The sequence below is a fragment of the Diabrotica virgifera genome, chromosome 7 (assembly GCF_917563875.1).
Source record: "Diabrotica virgifera virgifera chromosome 7, PGI_DIABVI_V3a".
Classification (NCBI taxonomy): domain Eukaryota; kingdom Metazoa; phylum Arthropoda; class Insecta; order Coleoptera; family Chrysomelidae; genus Diabrotica; species Diabrotica virgifera.
This window is the reverse complement of record NC_065449.1, coordinates 93,719,819-93,745,839: the sequence shown is the minus strand read 5'-3', so window position 1 is coordinate 93,745,839 and position 26,021 is coordinate 93,719,819. Positions and strand designations below refer to the sequence as shown.

The following is a 26,021-nucleotide window of genomic DNA, read 5'->3' as shown; positions in this document are numbered from 1 at the left end:
CTTCATTTCCTTAAAATCTAATAAATACTGCCAAATATCGAGGTGGACTGTTTTCTTTGGCTCACTCTGTATATTGATCTGCTTAGGTTTGTTAGCTCTCATATTAATTTTTCTTGCAATATTTCATAAATCTCGGCCTGAAATATACTACATGTACATTCTCCTAGCGGTATCATGATAAGTTTAAAACTCTATATACATGTTAGTTTTCTCTATATGTCTTTTTGCGCACCCTTAAAAATAAAAAACTCGAATTTAAATAAAAAAATTACAATGCATTTTCAAAAAGCCTCTCATTTATAGTTTGTAACATTTCAGCAGTTGATATATGGTTTACTAATTAAATTCTACTAGAATACATCAACCGTTGGTAGTTGGTACCACAAAATTCCTAACCTATTGTGTTACTGTTAGACATGTGTGATTAGGATGTTAATTATCAAAATGCACCAATCGCAATGTAAATGTTGTTATTGCATTTGTTGCATGTGGGTTACTGATTTTAATGCTTAAGACTACGGTTTTTATTGAATTTACTTCGACAGCTGTGATGTTAATTAGATGATCAATTTGAACTATGAGAACTTATTACACGGATATTTAAGGCTGCTATGAATATCTGATATTAGATGTTTGAATATCTGGTTAGTTATAAATATTAGTTATAAATATGTTTGGTAATTAAGTATTGAAATCATACTAAACGTTTATAAGTACGTAGATGAATATTTAAGTGCCTTGGATTTCTGCCTTGGCTTCACAGTGACTTTCAACTTCTCTTCATCATATGCCTCATCCTTTAAGAACATTGGCGATCATCATGACCCTTTTAGCTGCTTTACCACTGCTCACTGCCCACTGCTTTAAAGTTTTCAACCAGGACGTGTGTCGTATCCCCGGTCCTCTCTTTCCTTCCACTTTCTCTTGTATAACTAATCGCATCAACTCAATGTTTCACTTCTTAGTATGTGATCAAAGCAGCTAATTTTTCTTTTCTTTATAATGTTGAGTATTTCTTTTTCTTGTGAATTTCATATCTTTCAGAAATCCAAGAAGACGTCTCTTGGTTATTCTTTTACTGAATTTCTACTCTCTAAAGTTCTACTTTAATTTATTTAGGAGAGAGCTCTTCTCTTTCTGCTTCTCCCGCTCCCCATACCCTTTCAGGTGTCGGAGTGTGATTCCGATTTTTCATTTATCCATTTTTCACTCTCTTCTATTGTTCGCTAATTTTTTAATCTCCTCTACAATTTTTCCCCTATCCCTTCCACATCCTTCCAGCTACTTTTTTCTTGGTCTTCCTGTTCTTTTAACAATGTACCCAAGTATTCGAATGTGGACCTTTTCCAAAACTTTTCCCTTGCGCTTAATTTTGTTGATATCTTGGTCACGTATTTGTTTCTCGTTAACCATCATTACTTTCGTTTTTTATTTATTTCATTTTTAAATTTTCCATGATAACCACGTCTCCATAAAGATGATCGCAACCTTTTACTGAATTTAGGTTTCTATACCTACCCTCTAATTGTATCAAGATTCGCTTCCTTTTCTCGTATTCACTTTACTATTTTGTTCATCACAATTATTATTAATGAGAGAGGAATCAGCTATCTCCCTGTTTCATTCCTTTCCTCATCTCAAATTCGTCTGGCCTCTTTCCTGGCATGTGTTCTTTCGCTTTTAATGCCTTATAGGTGGATTTAGATGAATATTAAGCTCTTGGAGGATTCCAGCTTAATATTCGACTTTCCTCTATTTGCCTCTCCACCATCTTAAAATTTCGGCCATATTGCAAGAAGAAGTGATGATAATCTTGAGAGACTTATAATTTCGGGAAACGTTGAAGGGCGCAGAAGTAGAGGTCGCTCACCTACTCGATGGACGGATCAAGTACAGAAAGCCAGTGGAAAAACATTCTCTGAATCCATGAGGGAAGCTCAGGACAGAAGCCGATGGAAAGAGATAGTTGCTCGTATTATAAGGAATCACGACACTCAGCAATGAGGAAACGACTGAGGAGGAGGTGGATTTAATTTCTGCTAGGAATCGTCTTTATTCTCCACGCATCTTTTAGTATACTCCTACCCATTCTTTTCCTTTCTTGCCTAGTCATTTTATCAATAATTTCTGGTGCTAAGTCAGCTTCTTCGAAAACTTTCCCTACTTACGAAATAGTTCGTGATGCTTCTTCCACTTCATTTTTTCCTATTTCTAGCTAGATTGTCGTCTGTATATTCCTCTTGAATCTATTCCGCTTCATTTTGTTTCGTAAAATTTTTCTTAGTATATTTCTTGCCATATTTTTAGTATTTCCTCTTTTTCGGCCTAAGTTAGTTTTGACCGTCTCTCATTGCTCTTCTTGAGCTCTTACTCTTTTAATTCCTGTCCTTTCTAAAATCAATCCTATACTCCTGTTATTTCCTTTCCCACTCTCTTCGCTTTCTTTGGTGCCCGTTTCACTCCCTTTCTTCTAGTGTTCTTGTTGATCTGCAGTCTGGATGAATGTTTTCCATACTTGTTTCTCTTTCTTTACTAACTCTTTAATGTCCCCGTTCCACCATTTCGTTTTCTTTCGTTTTCCATTGTACTTTCTTCTTCCACATAACACGTTAAATGCTACTAAGAGCACTCCCGAATCATAATTTACAATATACAGTCGGAAAAATAAAAGAATACCCATGAACGATCACATCAATCACTTATTTTGTATTTGATGTCTTTTTCTATAAATAACAAACGTTTGTTCTTTCAAAAGGTATCCTTTCATTTTTTCGACTGTATATACATTGTAAATCCCAAATCATGATTTCCAAAGTTTATACATTGTAAATTATGATTCGGGAATGCTCCTAGTAGCATTTAACGTGTCTTGGTTTGTTTATTTCTACTGCATCTTGACTTTAAATTTAGTATAGTAGTATTTCTCTAAATCTTTCCCATTTCTCTTCCAGTGTCTTGTCTAGTATTCGGAATATTTCATCTGTTTTTTTTTTAGTATTTATTCCTATTTTCTGTGTTTCAGCTTATACATTCTTCAACTGCCTTTGTCATGTTACTCGGTAGTTTAACCGTTACTGGTGTGTGATTTTAGGTCTGGATCCCGCGTATGAAAAAAAAGTTGATTAATAGCAAGCTGAAAATTTGTTAATAGTTAAGGGTGTCTAGTCGGATAAACTTTGATATATGGGAACACTGGAACAGGGGCAGTTTTAATTGTGGAACAGGTTAAAAATTTGGAACGGTCAAACCACGAAAATGGCACATTTATTTTGTCCGACAGAATAGACTTAAACTCTCCAAACAGAGATTAAACTCTCATGCAAAAATCAGACTGCTATTTATCACCTGTCATAATTCCTGTCATTTGACATATTCTACATGTTCCACTCATTAAAACGCCCATTTGGTGATAAATAGCAGTCTGATTTTTGCATGAGAGTTTAATCTCTGTTCGGAGAGTTTAAGTCTATTCTGTCGGACAAAATAAAGGTGCCATTTTCGTGGTCTGACTGTTCCAAATTTTTAACCTGTTCCACAATTAAAACTTCCCCCGTTCCAGTGTTCCCATACATAAAAGTTTGTCCGACTAGACACCGTTAAGCTATTAACAAATTTTCAGCTTGCTATTAATCAACTTTTTTTTCATACGCGGGATCCAGACCTATTTGATCCGATTCCTGATTCTGTATATGTCATCACATGTTTTTTTGTCAGATCTTGTGTATGTACAATGTAGTCAATCAGGCTTTTCACATTTCATTCTATTGCTACAAATGTATATTTATCTTATATATTGTGTTCACATAAGATGGTCCTTATTCTTTCTTTCTTTCTCCCCATCCTTGTACCCTTATCATGGTGTCGGATTTGGGATCGCTATTTTAATTTACATTCACCCATCTCTTCCATTCTTTTCTGTTTTCCGCCATTATTTTTAATTCCTCGAGTGATTTTCCTTTAACTTTTCCCGCCTCTACTATAGTCTAGGCGCCAGAGAGGTCACCGTGTCATATTCAATTCTGATGGACAAACTCAACGGTTTCTTATGGATTTTTGGCTGCTGATTACGAATTTCGAGGGGGGATTTCGATACGAGTGGTCAAAAAATTGTTATAAACAACTTAATTGTTTATAAATTGTTTATAAGGATCTGGCTCATAAACTAAAAAAAAATAAAAATGTTTCAAATAAAATTTGTTGCTTAATAAAAAACGAAGAAAAAACCGTTTACTAAACTTAAATCTAACAATTAGAACTCAAGATATTGTAAAATTAGTGCACAATGCAAATTGCAAAATAAGTATTTTCCGAAGCTTTATCTATCGTAACTCGGCTTCTACGCATGCAAATAAGTATTAGAAGATGTCGTTTTAAAGCTTAATTAACAGGCTTCCAAACAAAGTTGGTTAAATTACTCGATCGTTTATAAGGGTTTCAAGCAAATTTGAGCTATAAACATTTATACTTTAATGAACAATAATGATAGAAAAACTCAAAAGGAACCATTTGAGATTATGAAAATGTTCATAAGTTTATTTTTGGCAAGATGTCGATATTTTAATGGCGCGCGCTATGAGGCGCAAGATCGGCTCACCGCGTAAAGGTTCACGCGTTAACTTCTCGATTCAAATTATAATTTCTATGTAGACATACGTTATCTTCATTTTTCATTTTTGAAGATCCTAATAAAATTTTATCATATAATTCTTATAATTAAATCATCATACTGTACCTCGTATCACCTTTCATTCTATTTACATTGTCTTCTATTTTTTGCACTAAATGAGAATAAAACATTAAAAACTAATATTTCAAAAGTATAACTAAAAAGTAAGTTGATATTATTTATTAATATTATTTTTACAAACATTTTTTTCATGCATCTGCAAATCTGCATAGAGATATACAGGGAATATCAGCTTTTTTACATCTGCATAAGTTCTTAGCGAAATTTTAACAGTTACATGGTGGTACAAGTCTGTTCTTGCAGGCAGTAAAACTTAAATTTTTGAAGCTTCAGAGTCTAATTATCTATATGATATCCATATAAAGTGGATCTAGTTCTTTTGCAGCATCATCAAGGCCCGTCAATTGTGTGTATGCCGCCACAATGCTCGTTTTATATGCAATGATGATGCTGCAAAGGAACTCGATCCATTTTTATATGGATATCACATATTGGCTCATTTTCATGCGTAGAAGCCGAGTTACGATCGATAAAGCGTCGAAGAATACATACTTACTTGACTGTGAGCCAATCTTGCGCCTCATAGCGCGCCATTAAAATATCGACATCTTAGCCAAAAATAAACTTACGAACATTTTCGTAAGCTCAAATTGTTCCTTTTGAGTTGTTTTATCAGTATTGTTAATTAAAGTATAAATGTTTATAGCTCAAGTTTGCTTGAAACCTTTATAAACAAATTAATGTACAATTTTTTCAAGAAAATTATAACTTCAAACGGGTATAACTTTAAAACAAATGAAGATCAAATAATTTAACAAACTTTGTTTGGAAGCCTCTGAATTAATCTTTAAAAGGACACCTTATAAGGCTCATTTGCATGCGTAGAAGCCGAGTTACGATCGGTAAAGCTTCGAAAAATACTTATTTTGCAATTTGCATTGTGCACTAATTTTACAATATCTTGAGTTCTAATTGTCGGATTTAAGTTTAGTAAACGGTTGTTTCCTCGTTTTTTATTAGGAAACAAGTTTTATTTGAAACATTTTTTTTATCTCTTTTAGTTTATGAGCCAGAGCCTTATAAACAATTTATAAACATTTATAAACAATTAAATTGTTTATAACAATTTTTTGACCACTCGGATCGAAATCCCCCCTCGAAATTCGTAATCAGCAGCCCAAAATCCATAAGAAACCGTTGAGTTTGTCCATCAGAATTGAAAATGACACGGTGACCTCTATTTGGCGCCTAGACTACTATTTGCTGTATCCATTTGCTGTTTTTTTCTTGGTCTGCCTGTTTTTCTTTTTGCAATGTTCCTTGCTTCGTGGACTCTTCTCGTAATTCTGTTGGGTTGCATCCTCATCAAATGCCCATACCAATTAATTTGTCTCTTTTTTAGTTTATTCATTATTGGTTCTTGGTTGGCCATTCTCCTAATAGTCTCGTTGCTTAATCTATCCCAATTTGTCTTTCCAACTATCCTTAAATGTCTCATCTCCATTGCATTTATTCTGCTCTTATGTTTTTCCAGAATCGTCCAGTTTTCACTTGCGTAGAGCACAGTCGGTATCACTATTGTGATATATATGTTTATTTTTGCCTCTCTTGCAAGTTCTCTTTTCCCCAGTATTGGGGCTAAGGCATAGTATAACTTGTTTGATTTCTTTGCTCTATTTGTTTTTCCCAGTCTATTTTTCCGTCGTTAGTAATGATACTTCCCAGGTATTCGAGGTTGTAACTATTTCCAGTTCTGAGTTTTTGCATTTTATCTTTATTTCATTATCTTCTTTGCCGTTGATTATCATTATCTTACCTTTTTCCTCGTTTATTTCCATTTTTAGCTCTTCTATTTCCTCTGCCCATATATCCATTAGTTTCTGCATTTTGTTCTCGGAATCTGCTAGTACTATGTCGTCCGCATACATTAAGGACTCTATTGTTACCGGTTGTAATCTATGGTACCCTACTATTGTCTGTAGTTGGTTGGTTCTTGCTCTAGTTTTTCTTATTAGTTCATTCATTACGATTATGAATAGCAAAGGGCTATTTGATCCGATTCCTGATTCTGTATCTGTCATCACATGTTTTTTTGTCAGATCTTGTGTATGGACAATCTAGTCAATCAGGCTTCTCACATTTCATTCTATTGTTACAAATGTATATGTATCTTATATATTGTGTTCACATAAGATGGTCCTTATTAAGAGGTCATTTCTTCTGCAAAAGTCTACCATTTTCCGTTCATGTTTGCCTACCATTGTCTACCATTTTCCTTTCCATTCCGTTCCTGTTTGCTAGTTGTTCGCCATGTTTTCCCATGCAGCCCAGACCTCTATTAGTGTCCCTGCCCACTCTTGCATTCCGGTCTCCCATGATTACTGTAGTTTCTGTCTCTTCAGTATGCACCCCCGAAAAAATAGTATGTTGTTATCTGTTAACTTGATCTTCCCTCTACTAGGGGGAGCTCAAATATTTAAATTATTCCGACTCTTTATAGTTGTTCTTTTATTTACACAAGGGCAAGATGAAACGTTTCTGACGTATTAGCGTTGATTGATAAACATACATACCTGTATATTTATCAATCAACGGTATTAGTGAAAAGATAGTTTTTTATTTGAAAATGCTCTTAGTTCTCAATATAGTCTGCTTTTCTTAGGTGTGATCTGGAAGATCTTTTAAGTACTCATTTGCCACGTCTATCATCTCTTAATAATATCGAAAATCCTATTCCAGTCACAAATATATTTACTAAAGTAAAGAAATCAAATCTGGCAAATAGGGAGAAAGATGAAATATTTCAAATCTCCTACTTGTAAAGAGCTTTTGTGTTGTTTTTGTTTTGAAATTTTACTGAACTATCTATTTTAGGTGAGATTCACGATAACTTGTTGTAGGTTTTATAATACTTTTATAATAACTTATGAGAAAATATTTTTTTGTTGCCTGTTGAACCAGAGAAGTTTAGATTAATAGTTAATTGTGGAATATGACTAATACAGTAACAGTAGAATGAAGACAATAGTTTGAATATAAAAAATAAATGATACAAAATGAAAAGTTAAGAATAAGTTAAAAAGAGCAAAATATTTTGGATCAAATTAAATAAAGAAGAAACCCAAGAACAAGTAAACGAACTGAAAAGTTCAATATTAAACCATATAAACTACATTTATAACTGAGAATATACATAGAAAAGGAAATAAATAATATGTGATTAACTAAGCAAATACTTCCGAATTTTGATAAGGGAAAAATATCTCTAGCTTTAGCAAAACTTAGCAATATTCGATTCTTTTTTATTCAAATGCAGACTATTATTCATTTTACCACATAATTTATCTAATACATACTTTATCCATTCCATTGAGATTTATTTACAACGATATTTCTTACATTATTTTAATTAAAACTCTACTCACATAAAAATATACATTTTATAATTTTCTTCTCTAATTTCTTTACAGGTGTTCTAACACTAACATTTATTGTACGTTTTGCTTTGTGGAATTTAAGGAATGTTTTATAATCTGGAATGAGAGTTGTAAATTATTAATGTTTCTTTGGCGCAAATTTAAGATGTAATTCTAAATGTTACCATAACAATGAAAACTAAAAAAATATTAGAAGAACTAGTGCAGTTTACGAAAAATAAAAAAATGACAATTTAAGAACAAAATGGGAATAATGGATTGGAGTATGATCGTAAGGTCAAATAGAAAAACTTAATGTAAATTTGCATTGATAGAATTCAATATACTGATGGTGCTGTGGAGTCAATAAGTAACCTTACTTACATTTATAATATAATATAATGCTGCACAAAAAATCCTAAACAATTTATAACACAAAAATTAGTAAGCTTGAAATTGCAAAAGTGTTGAAAGAAATAAAGAATAATAAAACATTTGGCAAAGATGGCATTACCGTGATGTTAAGACATGGGTGAAAACAGCAGTTGAAGTTTTGTACATTCTAGCGAATAAAATTCTCAGAGAAAAAGATACCTAATACCTGAAACGAAGCAGTGACGCTATTGTTGTATAAGAAGGAGAACAGAAAATAATTTAAGAATACAGACCCGTAACTCCACTGAACATTATGAATAAACTACTAACTACAATTTTAACAATGAGCGTAATTTCAAAATTACACAACTACAATTATACAACAAGAATACAGTAGAGCATTGGAAATAATAATAAATGCCTTACATAATGTAAAAATTGACTATTGATATCAAACTAGCCGTGCAAAAAATTATGTATGTCTTGTTTTAATCTGAATTTATATCATTGGTTTATAATTAATTTTGATTAACATTATCAAACATAAAAAATCAGTCAAAACCTTTAACACAGAACTTTAATCAAAAATAAAAAGAATTAACAAAATTATAAGTAACAATAATAAATAAAATCAAACAAGATGCTGTATATGTCCACCACCAACATCTCTACATAACCAACTTTTCTTGTTAAGTTGACGTAAACTGGAAAGTATATCTGAATTAAGAATAGACATGCACTGTATAGCTATCTCTGTCGCTCAGAGCCACCTATGGTGACAATAATTTTGGATCACACGTTATATACATATACACGACAAACCAAATTTGTCAGGCTTATGGAACCAACTGAATGGAGTTCTTAGAATAATAAAAGTAACGAGGAAGACCACAACCCACAATTTAGGTGTCAGATGACATAAAACAACTTGCTGGACCGAGATGGATGCTACTGGCACAAGATAGAGAACTCTGGAATAATGCAATGGAAACTCAAAACAAACAAAGCAATAATTATACCGACATTTTCAGAAACTTAAATACTTTACCACCGCATGGGCGTAACCAATAAAGAATTACAATATTGGGGCCAAAGTATAACTGACAGAAAGAAGAAATGTTGGAAATGTAACTTTTTCGGGATTAAAAGTGAACGAGTAACTGATTTGGGAATGAAAATGTTTATATTTACTCCAAGAAACTTTTATGCATCATATTTAATCTGTTTTTGTTTATTTAACAAATATTTATTTTTCCTAAATCACACAAAGTAACAATTTTATCACTTTTAACTTAACATTGATGTAGTTAATCTATAAATTTTATCAACTACTAATTTGGAAGAATATACAATGAGTGGGAAAGGTGAACTAATTTATACCTTGTACTAATTTTTTGTTTTTAATTTACTACGCGCAATGAATAAAGTGTAAATTATTGTAAGCAGGTTGTAGGTACATAGACATTGATGGAAGGTGTTGAATTTGTTATCCAGTGATAACTCGACTAGTCTCTTTGATAAATTAATTGTATAATTAAGGTTCAACTTTAAATTTTGTAAATAAACTGTAAAATACATACAGTGAGGACGTTTGAGTTGGAATAAATTAATTTTTTAGAGAATGGGCGACTCTGGAGATAAATCCCGAAACAGGTCGATTTTTATTTTTCAATTATAATTTTTTAGCATATATATGATACTAGTGACGTCATCCATTTGGGCGTGATGACGTAATCGATGATTTTTTAAATGAGAATATGGGTAGTGTGATCGCTCATTCGAAAGGTTATTCAATTCTCTATTCACTAATATAAACATTAACATAATTATTTATAGTGGGTGCCCAAAAAAATTTTTTTAAATTAAATTAATTGAGACAAAAAGAAGAATGTATACAATTTATTTAATTCGAAATACATTTTACTGTTGTCCAAAACAGGAAAAAATGTTTATTTGAAAAATACATATTATTTTTCGCTTAAATCCAATATTAAAGCTGCCACACACCTGCCTCTTAGCAGTTTGAACATTTAATTCAGGCGAAAAGCAATGTTTATTTTTCAAACTAACATTTTTTCTGTTTTCTGACAGCAGTAAAATGTATTTGGCATTAAATAAATTACATACATTCTTCTTTTATCTCAATTAATTTAATTCAACACCATTTTTTTTGGGCACCCTGTATAAATAATTATGTTATTGTTTATATTAGTGAATAGAGAATCGAATAACTTTTTGAATGAGCTATCACACGACCCCTATTTTCATTTAAAAAAATCACCAATTACGTCATCACGCCCAGATGGATGACGTCACTAGTATGATATATATCGATACATAAACTCCAAAACCTCTCGACTGAAAATCTACAATTGTACTTTACGGACAAAAACTATATATAGCACTAAATTGACGAAGAAAATCTATATCTTTTTGGTTTTATTAAGGTTTCAATTTAATGCAGAAGGCATTTAAAAAAGGTGGCAGGCATAAAAAAAGACCAAAATATCAAAAACGTGTCAAAAAATTATATGTACTTATAGTGTTATAGTTTTGGATTTATGTATGTATAGTATTTTTACTACAAAAACGTTATTACGTAGGTCAAAATTTTTGACGTAAGAGAACTGTCAAAACATTAGAATGTGACTTTTCATTATTGCCGTGTTTATAATAAACATAGCAATAATGAAAAGTCACATTCTAATGTTTTGACAGTTCTCTTACGTCAAAAATTTTGACCTACGTAATAACGTTTTTGTAGTAAAAATACTATATATAATTTTTATTTATATTTTAATATCTGTAAATTCTTCCAATATTAGCAGTATTAAAATTTCTACCCTATTCTATTCTAAACTAGACTAGTTTACCTAGAAGTATCTTCCGGAAGCTAGAAGCTATGTCTAACGTTCTAAATAACGTCAGAAACTATCACAGTCTATCCATAAAAAGAATTAAAAAAAGAAGAACGTGTTGTTAGTTACACACAGATATATGAGTATGATCCACAGACAGATCAGACTTACTGCGACATTGAGAACAAACACTCTGTATGGTATCCAGCATGAAATTTCTCGCCTTTGACACGAATGACCATGACAAGAAAAACGAATTAAAAGTGAAAAATGTGATAAATCCATTCTATTCTGTATTATTTATGAGTAATGTAATACAACTGTATAATTGATTAAACAAATTTTCTTTCTTTCCAGAATAAATATATTATTAATATTTTTTAAACTACAAACTTAATTATAAAGAAAGAGATATACTGGGAGGACATCAATTTCTAAATACACTATTTCTGTTCCAATATAGTACTAATAATTAAGTAAGAAATACAAATTATACAGGGTGTCCCGAAAAGATTGGTCATAAATTATACCACAGATTCTGGGGTCAAAAATAGGTTGATTGAAACTCACTTACCTATATACAATAGTGCACACGAAAAAAGTTACAGCCTTTTGAAGTTACAAAATGAAAATCGATTTTTTTTCATATATCGAAAACTCTTAGAGATTTTTTATTGAAAATGGACATGTGGAATTTTTATGGCAGCAACATCTTAAAAAATAAAGTGAAATTTATGCGCCCCAAAAAAATGTTCCCAAACTTTTGTGTACGTTTCAATTAAATTATTATTGTGGCACCATTAGTTAAACACGATGTTTTTAAAAGTTTTTTGCCTCTTAGTACTTTTTTGATAAGCAAGTGTTTATCGAGATATTTTGAATATTTGTCGAATCCACCACATATTTGTATATGGTAAGTATGATTATTGACACCTGTTAATAATCTTAAAATTTATTTAGAGCTTACATTTTTAGGTATATTTTGAAAAAGAAGCCACATCACGATAAAAGGTGACTTATCAAAAAAAGACGAAGAGGCAAAAAAGTATTAAAAACACTGTGTTTAACTAATGGTACCACAATAATAGTTTAATTGGAACCTACACAAACATTTGGGGGGTTTAAAGGAATAAAACCCCCATAAAATTTTTATGTAAATATATTAAAAAAGAAGCCGCATCTCGATAAAATCTGGCGTATTGAAAAAATATTAAGAGGTAAAAAGTTTTAAAAACGTTGTGTTTAACTAATGGTACCACAATAATGAGTTAATTGGTAGATATACAAAAGTTTGGGGGGGGGGGGTTTAAGGGAACAAAACCCCCATAAAATTTTATGGGGTGGACAAATTTTACTATAATTTTGTTTTAAGATGTTCCTGCCATAAAAATAATACATGTCCATTTTCAATAAAAAATCTCTAATAGTTTTCGATATATTGTACACATTTGTACTAAGCACATATAGCACATTTGTACTAAGGTAAGTTAGGTTCAACCGAACTATTTTTGGCCCCAGAATGTGTGGTATAATTTATAACCAATCTTTTCGGGACACCCTGTATAATTGGTAATGAAGCACAATAAATTAAAAAACAAATACATATTTCATTTGACATTTTTCAATTATGCTTGCAAATAGTTTCATTACCATTTGATTTTCAAACTAACTGGTCTAAACAATAAAAAAATAAAATAAATTTTTTATTCACAGTTGCCTAATCATAAACGAGTATAGCTTATTAATTTGATTATTTTTTAATGATTTTAATTTCCAATCGTGTAGAAAGATTTTTCCTCGCGTGTTTAATTCTGTCCAATCAGATTATTACTATTTTTTTTCTCTGATTTTGGCCTTGGTTTAGAACTAGAACCTTTAGCCACGTAATTGTATAACTTATCACTAACTCAGGTGTAATGTGTAGTGTGTGTTGAGTAAGTGTCTTGTTACTTTGCAAAGTCGACGTCATTGTCTTTCCAAAGAGACGCTAATTGTATCCGAACGTCTGCGGTCCCTCCGGTGAGTACCGATCCCACAAGGACAGAAACTATTTTCATTTATTAATTTATAATAAATGAAAAAATCCCTGACCCTGGTGAGATTCGAACTCACTACCATTTGGAACTTTCGATCCAAAGGTTAGGCGCTCTTACCACTGAGTCACAGAGGGGGTAGATTATTATTATACCGAGAATATTCTACCTACATTATTATAGTGGGAATAATTTTTAGGTATTTTGTTTCTGTTTACTAACGAGTTTCCTACTTTTGACAACTGTCACATTAAGGAAATGAACCATAATAAACTCTTATGCCGGATTTATACTCAGCTATTGCCACTGCTGCTGCTGACGGAAATATTGCCCGAAATACGATATCGACGCGAGTGAGGTGTTCACATCAGTTCCTCGCCAATGTCCTCACAACTCATTACCGAACGACTCACAAGAATGGAATGTGACGACAGCATCGTCTTGCTCCCTTACTCACTTACCGCTTTGCCGGCGGCAAGTGAGAGAGAGAGAGAGTAGCTGAATGTGAATACTCACTCGTATTCGCGCTGCCTCCCCTTTGACTTCCGCCACAAAAACCGACTTTTGAGGCATCGTCGTGCAATGGAAGTAGCATGAGTAGCAGCAGCGCGAGTGAGCTATTTACACATTCACGCTGCCCACTTCCCTGCCCAATTCCCTGTCCAACAGGACTGAGTATAAATGCGGTATTAGTTCTGCATCTAATGTCAAATTGTCACGAGTACAATACAAATCGGCAATTTTAAGCGCTCGAGTGTGCTTCGTTCGTGTGCATTATTTCATGAATGAAACCTTCTTAGCCTTCTATCGTCCACATTTGGACATAGTCCTCTCCCAACTCCTTCCATCGGCCTCTATCCTGAGCAGCATATTTTCAATTTGTTCCGGCTACTGTTTTAATATCATCAACCCATCTCATCTGTGGTCTTCCTCTCGGATAAACAAAACTTTCGTAAGGTCTCCACTGTTGTATTGTTGCATTCCAACGTTGGCCCTTTTGTCTAGCAGTGTGGCCTGCCAAGCTCCATTTAAATTTGGCTACTTTTGTTGTTATGTCTTCGAACAAACTGTATTTATTAATAATTTTAACTAATATTTTATTGATATCTTCATCTGAATATTTGCTAACCTGTGCTATTCACTTTGTAGTAAAAGTTGAAAAAGGTGTGTTACATTAATTGAGATAAATGTCACTGAATGTTTTTATACAAAGACAATAATCTGTCAAAACCACTCGAGCCCTCCGGGCTCTCGTGTCTTATTGCCATGCAACAAGTTTTCGAAAAATTGTCACATTATTGTCAATTTATTCTCACTCTCTTATGATGTTAATGTTAATTATTTTTTAATGATTTTAATTTCCAATCGTGTACTATGATTTTTCCTCACGTGTTTAATTCTGTCCAATCAGAGTATATTATTATAGTGGGAATTTTCTACTTACATCATTATAGTGGGAATAATTTTTAGGCATTTTGTTTCTGTTTAATTACAACGAGTTTCATAGTTTTGACAACTGTCACATTTAAGAAAATGGACCATAATCCATAATAAACTTTTAATTTATTAGTTCTGCATTTGACATTAGTTCTGCATCTAATGTCAAATTGTCACGAGGAGAATACATATCGGCAATTTTACGCACTCGAGTGTACTTCGGTAAGATTATTTCATGAATAAAACTGCATTTTTATAAATAATTTTAACTAATATTTTATTGATATCTTCGTCTGAATATTTGCTAAACTGTGCTGTTCACTTTGACAAGTTGAAAAACATTAGATGTGATAAATGTCACTGAATTTAGGTACAAAGACTTGAAAATTAACCAAAATAAACTTTTAGTTTTAGTTTTGTATCTAACGTCAAATTGTACGAGGGAAGTACAAATCGGCAATTTTAAGCGCTCGAGTGTAATTCGGTAAGATATTTTATGAACAAATTTGTATTATTTATAAATAATTTTAACTAATAATTTATTGATATCTTCGTCTGAATATTTGTTAGACCAGCTAATGCTATTCATTTTGAAAAGTAGTAAAACATTAATTGTGATAAATATCACTGAATGTTTATTTACAAAGACTTGAATTTTGTAGCTAATTATTAAAACAATCTTTCGAATATCACACAATAGTACGAATATATAAATGAGGCTCCAGTTTGTTTCTCAAACTCTTTGCTATTCAAACTCGAGCCCCACGGGCTCTCGTGTCTATTGCCAGGCAACAAGTTTTCGAAAAATTATCGAAAAATTATTTTCAATTTATTCTCACTCTCTTGAGAATACAAAAAATATATCTTTTTTCATTTATGAACGTACACTAATATTGTAGAGGGCGCCAAAGTTGAAGCCTCGAAAAAAAGTAGTTCCGATGGCGGACAGTTAATCTCGGGATTGGGATCTCTGAAACAAAAAAATCATACGGCATTTGAAAAAGGAAGGTTTCTTACGTGACAATTTACCACCGTCAGTAAAAAATTCCGCAAAAAACATTTTTGTGAAAAAATCGCCCGTTTTTCTTCAGTTTTTCATGGTTAAAAAATATTTATTTTTTTATTTTTTGGTCAAATTGTGGTAAATTGTCACGTAGGAAACCTTCCTTTTTCAAATGCAGTACGATTTTTTTGTTTCAGATATCCCAATCCTGAGATTAACTGTCCGCCATCAATTTTCGAAGCCTCGACTTTTGCGCAATCCACAATATTGGTGCACGTGCATAAATGACAAAAGATATATTTTTTGTACTCTCTAAGAGTTAGATATTAATATGTAAAAAGTTTTATGTTCATTTTTAATAAAGGTACCGAAAAAAACATTCTTGAAAAAAATTATTATTTTTGGTCTTGTAGAGTGTACTAGTACCTTAAACAGTTGTACATGTTTTAAAGTCTTTAAAATCATGGTAACAGTTTTAACATCTATCGGAAAAGTAGTAATAACAGGTTACTGCTCCTAATTATTACCACATACCCTATTATAGGTAAAACCGATCAAGACAAAACTTTATTGTTAATAATTATAATATGGTAAATCATGAGAAAAACCAGAAAATTCACGTTACTACTGCTACACAGTATTTTTATCTACATATTCATACCATATACTTTTATCTCCCAGAATGTTCTTTTATATTTCAGAAAAACACAGTTCGATAGTTTATAATAAAATATATAACAAAGAATATAATGGATTGTTAAATAGGAAGAAATTGATTGATAATAGAAAAATGATACACAAGCATGTTTATATTGTAACAATTTAAATTAAAAATAGCTTACCTTACTTAAGGTACTCTGTACGGGTACTTTTAGATGAATTCGTTGAGCACATAGAGTTCTTAGAACGGCGATACCTTAAAATTATAATAAAACATCATTAGTATTTTCTAGGCCTAATACAAATGCTCAGTAAAAACGCATTAAACAGTGTCTGAACTGACAATATTTTTTTTGTTCTAAACAAAACAGTAAAACCATTTTTCGCATTCTGGTAAATAATTTGCATCCCTCCAATATTTGTCATTCAATCTTTTTTTCCAGTTTATTCTTCAATCTCTTACTGAAACCCATTCTTAACCCGCGAGTAGTCGCGCGGTGAGATAGAATCTCAATTTTTATCATTTTTCGCGATAACTTGATGAAAAATTTTGCAATTTTGAAAAAAATTCGTAAGTGCCTCGAGGAAGGGTGTAGTAATGCGTCGGAATTTTTTTTCTTCTTCTTCTTTTTGTGGAATTTATGGCTTTGGGGAGAACCAATTAGCTTTAACACGCGAGTAGTCGCGCCGTTTAGATAGAATCTCACATTTCATCCTTTTTCGTAATACAGTAAAACTTGTCAGTAACGGCCACTAAAAATGAAAGAACTATTGGCCGATATAGAAAGGTGGCCGCTATTGCCAGATTTTGTAGTCTACATATAATTGGTTTGGGAAATTTTTAAACTGGCCGTTAGGACAGGTGGCCGATGTTGGCAGGTGGCCGGTAACACAGGTTTTTTTAATAAAATTGTTAGAAATATATATTTTCAATATAAAAAGTAGATAAAAATAGTACAAAATAAAAATTTGTTTTAAATTCGTATTTTGAGATAGAATCTCACACGCGACTATCGACGTTACAGAAGTGAGCGCGACTACTCCCGGGTTAATAATAGGGACATTTTTGTTTTATTGCATAATGCTCAGTTTCGTTTAAAAATAAGATTTTTAAAATTTCACGCCTCAAAAACTCATAACTTAGAAGTACAAATATAAAATCTTCTGTGTATTTAAATAATTTATATATCGAAATATTTTGTAATGACGTTTATCCTGTCTCATAATAAAAGTAAATACTATAAGTGTTGTTTAGTACCATTGTACTTACAATTAAAGAAAGAAAACTACAGTACCTCGGACATGTGATGCGGGGCGAGAAGTATGACATCCTGCGACTCATAATGCAGGGAAAGATAGATGGCAGAAGAAGCATCGGCAGAAGACGAATTTCATGGCTGAAGAACCTGAGAGAATGGTTTGGATGCAGCCCAAAACAACTATTTAGAACTACTGCCTCAAAAATTAAAATAGCTATGATGATTGCCAACCTCCGTAGCGGAGATGGCACCTGAAGAAGAGAAGAAGTACCATTGTGTTAAAGTACAACCATTAAAACCACCAACTGCATTTAATAAAGTGGTTACATGCATGTTGAAAGAACATTAAGGGCCAATTTCTCATATCGAGTTCAACTCCAGTTTAACCTGAACTTCTAGTAAACGTCAGTTTAAAGTCAAAATCGTCTTTCTCAATTCCCGTTCAACCGATGGCAGTTTAAACTTGAACGATGCTTGAACGGTGGAATTCAGCCGTTCAAAGATTTCAGAACTCAGTTCAGATGATTTCATGGACTACGCATGCGTTGTATTAATACGAAACGCTGTCATAATATAATTATATCCTATTTTATTATATCAAGCCTAACGATAAACGATAACATTATTTGTGTTTTTATAATATTTATTTATAATTATTAAAATGACTATTTGACTATAAATACTTAAATTTAACTTTATTCAAAAACAGCATAAAAAAGGTAGTTCAAAATGGCGACAGTTTTTTACCTTTTGCCATCTATTGGGATTTCTCGAAAGCTGTAGAACGAGCACTGACATGAACGCGCAATGAGAAATGCATTTCAAACAGAACCGGAGATCACCCGTGAACCCGGTTCAACTGAACCATAGATTAACGCAGGTATGAGAAATCGACCCTAAGACATTTTAGTTCATTCTCAAGGTCTTCATGTATGTGAAAATAATTTTAATGTAAGTATTTAACGTCTGTTGTCTGCTTAAGGGCCAATTTCTCATATCGAGTTCAACTCCAGTTTAACCTGAACTGCTAGTAAACGTCAGTTTAAAGTCAAAATCGTCTTTCTCAATTCACGTTCAACCGATGGCAGTTTAAACTTAAACGATGCTTGAACGGTGGAATTCGGCCGTTCGAAGATTTCAGAACTCAGTTCAGATGATTCCATGGACTACGCATGCGTTGTATTAACACGAAACGCTGTCATAATATAAATATATCCTATTTTATTATATTAAGCCTAACGATAAACGATAACATTATTTTTGTTTTTATAATATTTATTTATAATTATTAAAATGACTATTTGACTATAAATACTTAAATTTAACTTTATTCAAAAACAGCATAAAAATGGTAGTTCAAAATGGCGACAGTTTTTTACCTTTTGCCATCTATTGGCATTTCTCGAAAGCTGTAGAACGAGCGCTGACATGAACGCGCAATGAGAAATGCATTTCAAACAAAACCACAGATCACGGGTGAACCTGGTTCAACTGAACCATAGATTAACGCAGGTATGAGAAATCGACCCTAATAGTTTTTTGTATTAATAGTCAATACAATTAATTGTATTGTTGTAACAATACAATGTTGTCTGCTTAATAGTCAAGTGTATTTTGAACAAAAAGAAAATAGAACTTTTGGTATGTTCTTGTAGATGTAAATTACAGATTGAATGATATTTACCTATACAATATTTTTCTTAAGTGTTTTTACTATAAAATTAAAATAAACGAATCATAATAATAAAAGTTTATGTTCATAATGGGTAAGTTATCAGACTGTCTTTTAGAAAAACCCTCTTCGGTAATTAAAAAAAATGTCTTTACAAAAACACTCAAATACTACAAATATATTGTTCACAGCAACTATCTAAAGAATTATAAAACTGAGATACACCATAAAGTGACTATAACAAGTAAACGAATATCAAACGTAATGAATTAATAGCGCGGAACTTGAACATTTTTAACTTTACGACGTCACGACCAATGAGGGCGCGTTAGAATAGAATATACATAATAAATATGCTTTATTGTCACTGAAAATTATACAATTTTGTGGACAAAGCTTAACATAGAGATTCTTTTAGATTGGCTGCTATAATTTGAATTTTCTCTCGTTTTTAATCTTTAGGGGACAAACGAAAGACTAAAACAACTTTTTCTTCTTCGATATATATTTTAAATTATGTTCTGTTGTGATTTATAGCATTATTTTCGAATTTAAAATTTTATGCAAGTTCCCTATTGTTTGTATCAACAACAGAACAACAGTGAATAATGTTAGTACATAGTTGTCATAGTTTCTGATCAAATACTTCCGAAATATTTTTATGTTTTATATTATATAAAATCCTAACCTGCTTCTCTCTGGTGTCCATACCGTTCCTCCCACGCATCGAACAACCTGTTGTAGTATCTTGGTTCCATAAAATGTAGATATTTGTGAGATTGCTGTGTAGGGAATATCCTTTCGAAGCCTCCTTTAACAGTCAGTTCATCTTCTGCTCGTATCAAATGCCGCACATCATCACCAGTTAAGTTCCTTAAAAACAATTTAATATAAATATATTTGATGGATTCGACCGTTACTTGATGGAAGTTCATTTTATCTAACAATAAAACACTGAAAACGTTTGTTTTCTGTACTTCCACAAAATTTATTATAACTAAGTGACTACAGCTGTTTCGGCAGAGTGCCTTTCTCAAGTGATATAGTTTACAATGTGTTTGCCTTTTTAAGTCTTCAACTGAAGAGGTTGAGGAGTGGGGAGCTGTTTGTCTCGAGTTGGTCATTCAGAATTATATCTGTATTTTTCAGTTTATTAATTTCCATAGATTCTAAAAAAGATAGCTTAAGGCCTTTATTTTGAATATGCAGAATTTGAAACTCTTCATTGAAAGAATGATTATGATCTAGAAGGTGAAGTGCGTATGTAGAAGTGTCTGTTTTTCTATTGTTGAATGCCCTTTTGTGTTCTGCTATCCGTTTGTCAAAAGTTCTGCCAGTTTGACCGATGTACGTTTTCGGACAGTCACCACAAGTTAGTTTGTACACACCACTCTGTAGTTGCGTTCTCTTTCGGCTTTTATTGTTCTTAATATATTTGCTTAAGTTGTTGTTAGTTCTGAAAGCTGGTGTTATTCCTTTCTTTTTTATGTATCTGGCTATTTTTGTTGTTATCTTGCCAGTATATGTGAGAGAGCAGAAGGTACTGGGTTCTTTCTGTGGTGGTGGATACAATAATTTCAGGGCTTGCAAAAACTCCATAAGAAAGCCCTGAAATTAGTGTATCCACCACCACAGAAAGAACCCAGTACCTTCTGCTCTCTCACATATACTGGCAAGATAACAACAAAAATAGCCAGATACATAAAAAAGAAAGGAATAACACCAGCTTTCAGAACTAACAACAACTTAAGCAAATATATTAAGAACAATAAAAGCCGAAAGAGAAAGCAACTACAGAGTGGTGTGTACAAACTAACTTGTGGTGACTGTCCGAAAACGTACATCGGTCAAACTGGCAGAACTTTTGACAAACGGATAGCAGAACACAAAAGGGCATTCAACAATAGAAAAACAGACACTTCTACATACGCACTTCACCTTCTAGATCATAATCATTCTTTCAATGAAGAGTTTCAAATTCTGCATATTCAAAATAAAGGCCTTAAGCTATCTTTTTTAGAATCTATGGAAATTAATAAACTGAAAAATACAGATATAATTCTGAATGACCAACTCGAGACAAACAGCTCCCCACTCCTAAACCTCTTCAGTTGAAGACTTAAAAAGGCAAACACATTGTAAACTATATCACTTGAGAAAGGCACTCTGCCGAAACAGCTGTAGTCACTTAGTTATAATAAATTTTGTGGAAGTATAGAAAACAAACGTTTTCAGTGTTTTATTGTTAGATAAATATATTTAGTGGGAATTAACCACACATTTATTTTGGCCACAAATTTCTACTTCGGAACTCGTTTTCAAAATAACAACAAGCTGAAAATGCGAGCATTATCATAACGAAAACTTTGTTTACTTACGTATTTTAATGCATAATATGGAAAAATTATATTATGCAAAGTACCTAGTTTAGAATTAATAATTATGTTTTAATGTGCAATTATATCATTTTGATTTAAATGTTATGAACTATAAAAGTAGTTTACTCTTGATCGAAATTCATATTTTTTTAATACCTCGTATAAAATTTTATATTTGATGGTTGCATCATAAATCTTAGAACATGAAGAGCTTTTTATGAAGAATAACTTTTCTTCGTCAAATTAAAAATAAAAGAGTTATAAATTAAAATGTTGTTCGTATCCATAATTTGAGAAAAATCTTCAAATATTTTTTCCATTATTATTAGAAGGATGTACAGTGCCGGCAAAAAAAATATTTACATTGCCAAATAAATCACCAAATTTGAAGACAATTTGCATGCGTTCTGTCTGCTCTTGGAGGGGAGGGTAGGGGAGGGGGGATAGCGTAATTACGACGGCAATTATCTATAGTTTACGGACCGCTTGGCTTATTTAGGGTATTCTGCGCGTTTGCACTGTAAACAGTTGGTTTTGTGCGGGTAGTCAGTGTTAAACTTCTTCTCATTTACCGCGTAAAGTTTGAGATCGTCAAATTCTAAATTGAACTGACAAATATGGGTCGAAAGACACTCAAAAAAGAGGAGAAGGTTCGTGCTTTAACATTACTGGAGAAAGGAGACTCTGTAAATACCGTAGCACGTGATATTGGTGCTTCAAGAGACGCTATTTATCAACTGAAACGTTGCAGCCGAACGTTTCAGTTGATAAATAGCCACTCTTTAAGCACCACTATCACGTGCTACGGTATTTACAGAGTCTCCTTTCTCCAGTAATGTTAAAGCACGAACCTTCTCCTCTTTTGTGAGTGTCTTTCGACCCATATTTGTCAGTTCAATTTAGAATTTGACGATCTCAAACTTTACGCGGTAAATGAGAAGAAGCTTAACACTGACTACCCGCACAAAACCAACTGTTCACAGTGCAAACGCGCAGAATACCCTAAATAAGCCAAGCGGTCCGTAAACTACAGATAATTGCCGTCGCAAGTACCCTATCCCCCCTCCCCTACCCTTCCTTCCAAGCGCAGACACATCGCATGTTCAATGTAAAGATTTTTTTTGCCGGCACTGTAATTGCACATATCAGACAATAATTTTTTATACCAAACAATATTATTTCATATACTGTCGGTTCGCTAAACTCTGACACAACTGGCTAGTGATTTTAGTAAATAATTTTGCCAATTTGGCAAAAGAAATGATTACTGATTAGTTAATAATTACTAAATAATAAGTAATTTTGCCAATTTTGGCAAAATTCGCAAAAAACAAAAAAATTACCTACTAAAATCACTAGCCAGTAGGGCTTTTCATTCACAGTCATTTGTTTTGAGCTTCTGTCATATCTCATAATCCGTGTATATTAATATCATACACAGATTATACAACATATGACAGAAGCTCGAAACAAATGACAATCGATGAAAAGCCCTGTTGTGTCGAGTTTAGCGAACCGACTATCTTTTAATTTCATAGCAAATGGAACAGTCCATTTATCATAAAGGGGAGGCCGTATGCTCGTATAAACCCTTTTAAAGCTGTTATGCTGTTAATAAATTATTGCTTTTAAAATATACTCAAATTGTATTTTTGAACATCTTATTTATTTTATTTAATAATTAAATTCACTATCAAATGTCATTGATGATTTATTAATACTTAATTTAAAATTTAGTTTGACATTCACGAAGTGTCAAACTCAAATGTAAATAACCTATGATTTGCTTAACAAATCGAGATAAAAAAAACTAGCCAACCTAATAACAACGATTTCAGCTGGACGTGTAGTGTGTCGGCAGAAAATAAAACGATTGTGACGTCACATTTTAGACTTTGAGGTCGATTATCTCGAAGACGGTTAGAAACATCAAAATGCCGTTTTCAGATTTGGATTCAGAAGAAAAAACTACATAGGAATCCATCGATAAATCTGTCTGAGTATTGCAGGAGCGGCAACGCAATAACACACACACTTTTGCGAATTTATAAACGAAATGTTTTCGTTGATTAAAATATGTCTACTATAATTAACAATATAATTCATTTATACCAAGTGACGTAGACATCCGAATACACATTATGAATTATTATATTTTGAAAATATTTTGTACAATTAAGGCTGATTTATGTTGTGGGCGACAACGGGGACGTGTGCCGTCTATTATTGTACGCTGTCGTAAGATAAATTAGCCTTTATACAAGGTACCTACAGTCGGAAAAATGAAAGAATACCCATGAACGATCACATAAATCCCTTAAAAATTCACAAGGAAAAAGTTTTCCTGTGGTTGGCTGTATACCATGTAATACAAAAAAAAAACAGTAAAATCCTGTATAAAAGGTATATTTAAAAATCCTCAAAAGTGTGATGTGGCCCTTTAAAAACCCTAATTTTGATGTGGCTCTTTTGAGGGTTTTTAAATATACCTTTTATACAGGATTTTACTGTTTTTTTTTCTTTTATAAATAACTTATTTTATATTTACTGTCTTTTTCTATAAATAACAAACGTTTGTTATAGAAAAAGATAGCAAATACAAAATAAGTGATTGATGTGATCGTTCGTGGGTATTCTTTCATTTTTCCGACTGTATATAATATGATTGAAACAACTTACACGGGCAAATCAATTAATAATGTGTTGATGAACCTTGTGAGTGAAACACACTCCTAAATGCACATGGGCTGGAGCCCATTGGGCTCGCGTCTGATTAGGTGGTCAATATCCTCCTGGGGTATGTCGTTTCATGCTCTAATGAACTCCTCACGAAGTGCTCCCAAGTTCGAGGAGGTTGCTCCAAGTTAAGAAGTACCCGACCCATCATGTTCCACAAGTTTGCAACTGACGATAAATTTGGGGATCAACCTGTTCAAACAAGTCCACGAAGTCAGGTGACTCTTGCAATGTGTGTCTTTGCTTGATCCTGCTGAAAAATTGGATGTTGGAACGTGTGAAGGTAGGGTATGAGTTAAGGTTTCACAATTTCTTCTACATATCGCTGAGCCGTCATGTATCCTCTGACGAAGATTAAACGTTATCTTAAACCATAAGCGATTGCACCCCACACCATAACCCCAACAGTGCGGTGACAGTTCGACAAAAATCTATGTATTTCCTCTTTCATCACGTCGTTTTCTGACTCGGACTCGGTCATCATGCATTAAATAGAATCGAGATTCATCACTAAAGAACTTTGCTTGATCACTTCTAGTCTGTTCCTGGTTCCAAGCCAATCATTATATGTCCAATCTAAGAAAATTACGTCAATGTTCAGGGATAAGAGGTGTAGCATCCAGTGTTGTCGAAATGAAAAAAGGCGAAAACTGCGAATTAGACGATAAATTGGTTGCATCCCAATTGGTCTTTTATGTTCTACTCCTACTGGAATTGATTTGAAATAGATCTGGTAAAGGAGAACTTTTATTTTAATTTATTTTGCTTTACTTTATTTTACTTGATCTTATTTTATTAAGAAACACACATGAGACTGCGTTTACTACTCCACGTAGAGGGCATCCATAAACTATGTCGTAAAAAATCCAAACTTTTTAATACCCCCCCTCCGTCGTAATTCGTCGTTTACAGACGGACCCCCCTCCCATGTCGACGTCGTCATTGCAGTTCACGACCCCCCTTTCAGTGATTTAAAAAAAATCAATGTTATTTCTGGTTTTTTTAATCAACCTTGAAACTTTATTTGCGAATGTATCATAACAAGAACAATTAAGGGGGTAGGCGCAAAATCTTGGTCTAATGTTATTTAAATGCATTCTTTTTCGAATCCTGAGAAAACTAATAAATATATTTGAAAAATATAAACGCAGAATGAACGATTACATTATTACCGAGGGCTCAAAGTCCCTTAGAATAAACAAAAGATTTCTTTTGAATGAAATTTTTGAACTTAAAAATCAGACTAAATGTTCTCTTTTTTATCCCTGTAACTTATTAAAATAAACATTATAGATGTTTTCAGAAACTTTTGGCCCTCGGTAATAATGTAATCTCTCAATCTGCGTTTAAATTTTTCAAAAATCTTTATTAGTTTTCTGAGTATTCGAAAAAAATGAATGCATTTAAATAGCATTGGACCAAGATTTTGCGTATAAATCTTCTCTAAGTATAAATACGACTTACTAACTAAATAGAACACAATATTTTATTTCCATTCATTCTTTCA

At 32.6% G+C, this 26,021-nt stretch overlaps 1 protein-coding gene across 3 annotated transcripts in view; it reads right to left on the bottom strand.

The window, feature by feature from the left end:
• The window catches only part of LOC114327501 (tubulin monoglutamylase TTLL4), a 158,345-nt gene that overhangs the window by 11,238 nt on the left and 121,086 nt on the right, over positions 1–26,021 (bottom strand). For all 3 annotated transcript variants that reach the window (XM_028276140.2, XM_028276139.2, XM_028276141.2), the window contains 2 exons: positions 20,089–20,273; positions 16,652–16,725 (listed from right to left, as the gene is read on the bottom strand). In XM_028276140.2, the coding sequence (XP_028131941.1) occupies positions 16,652–16,725; positions 20,089–20,273 (259 nt within the window). The remainder of the gene's footprint in view (positions 1–16,651; positions 16,726–20,088; positions 20,274–26,021) is intronic.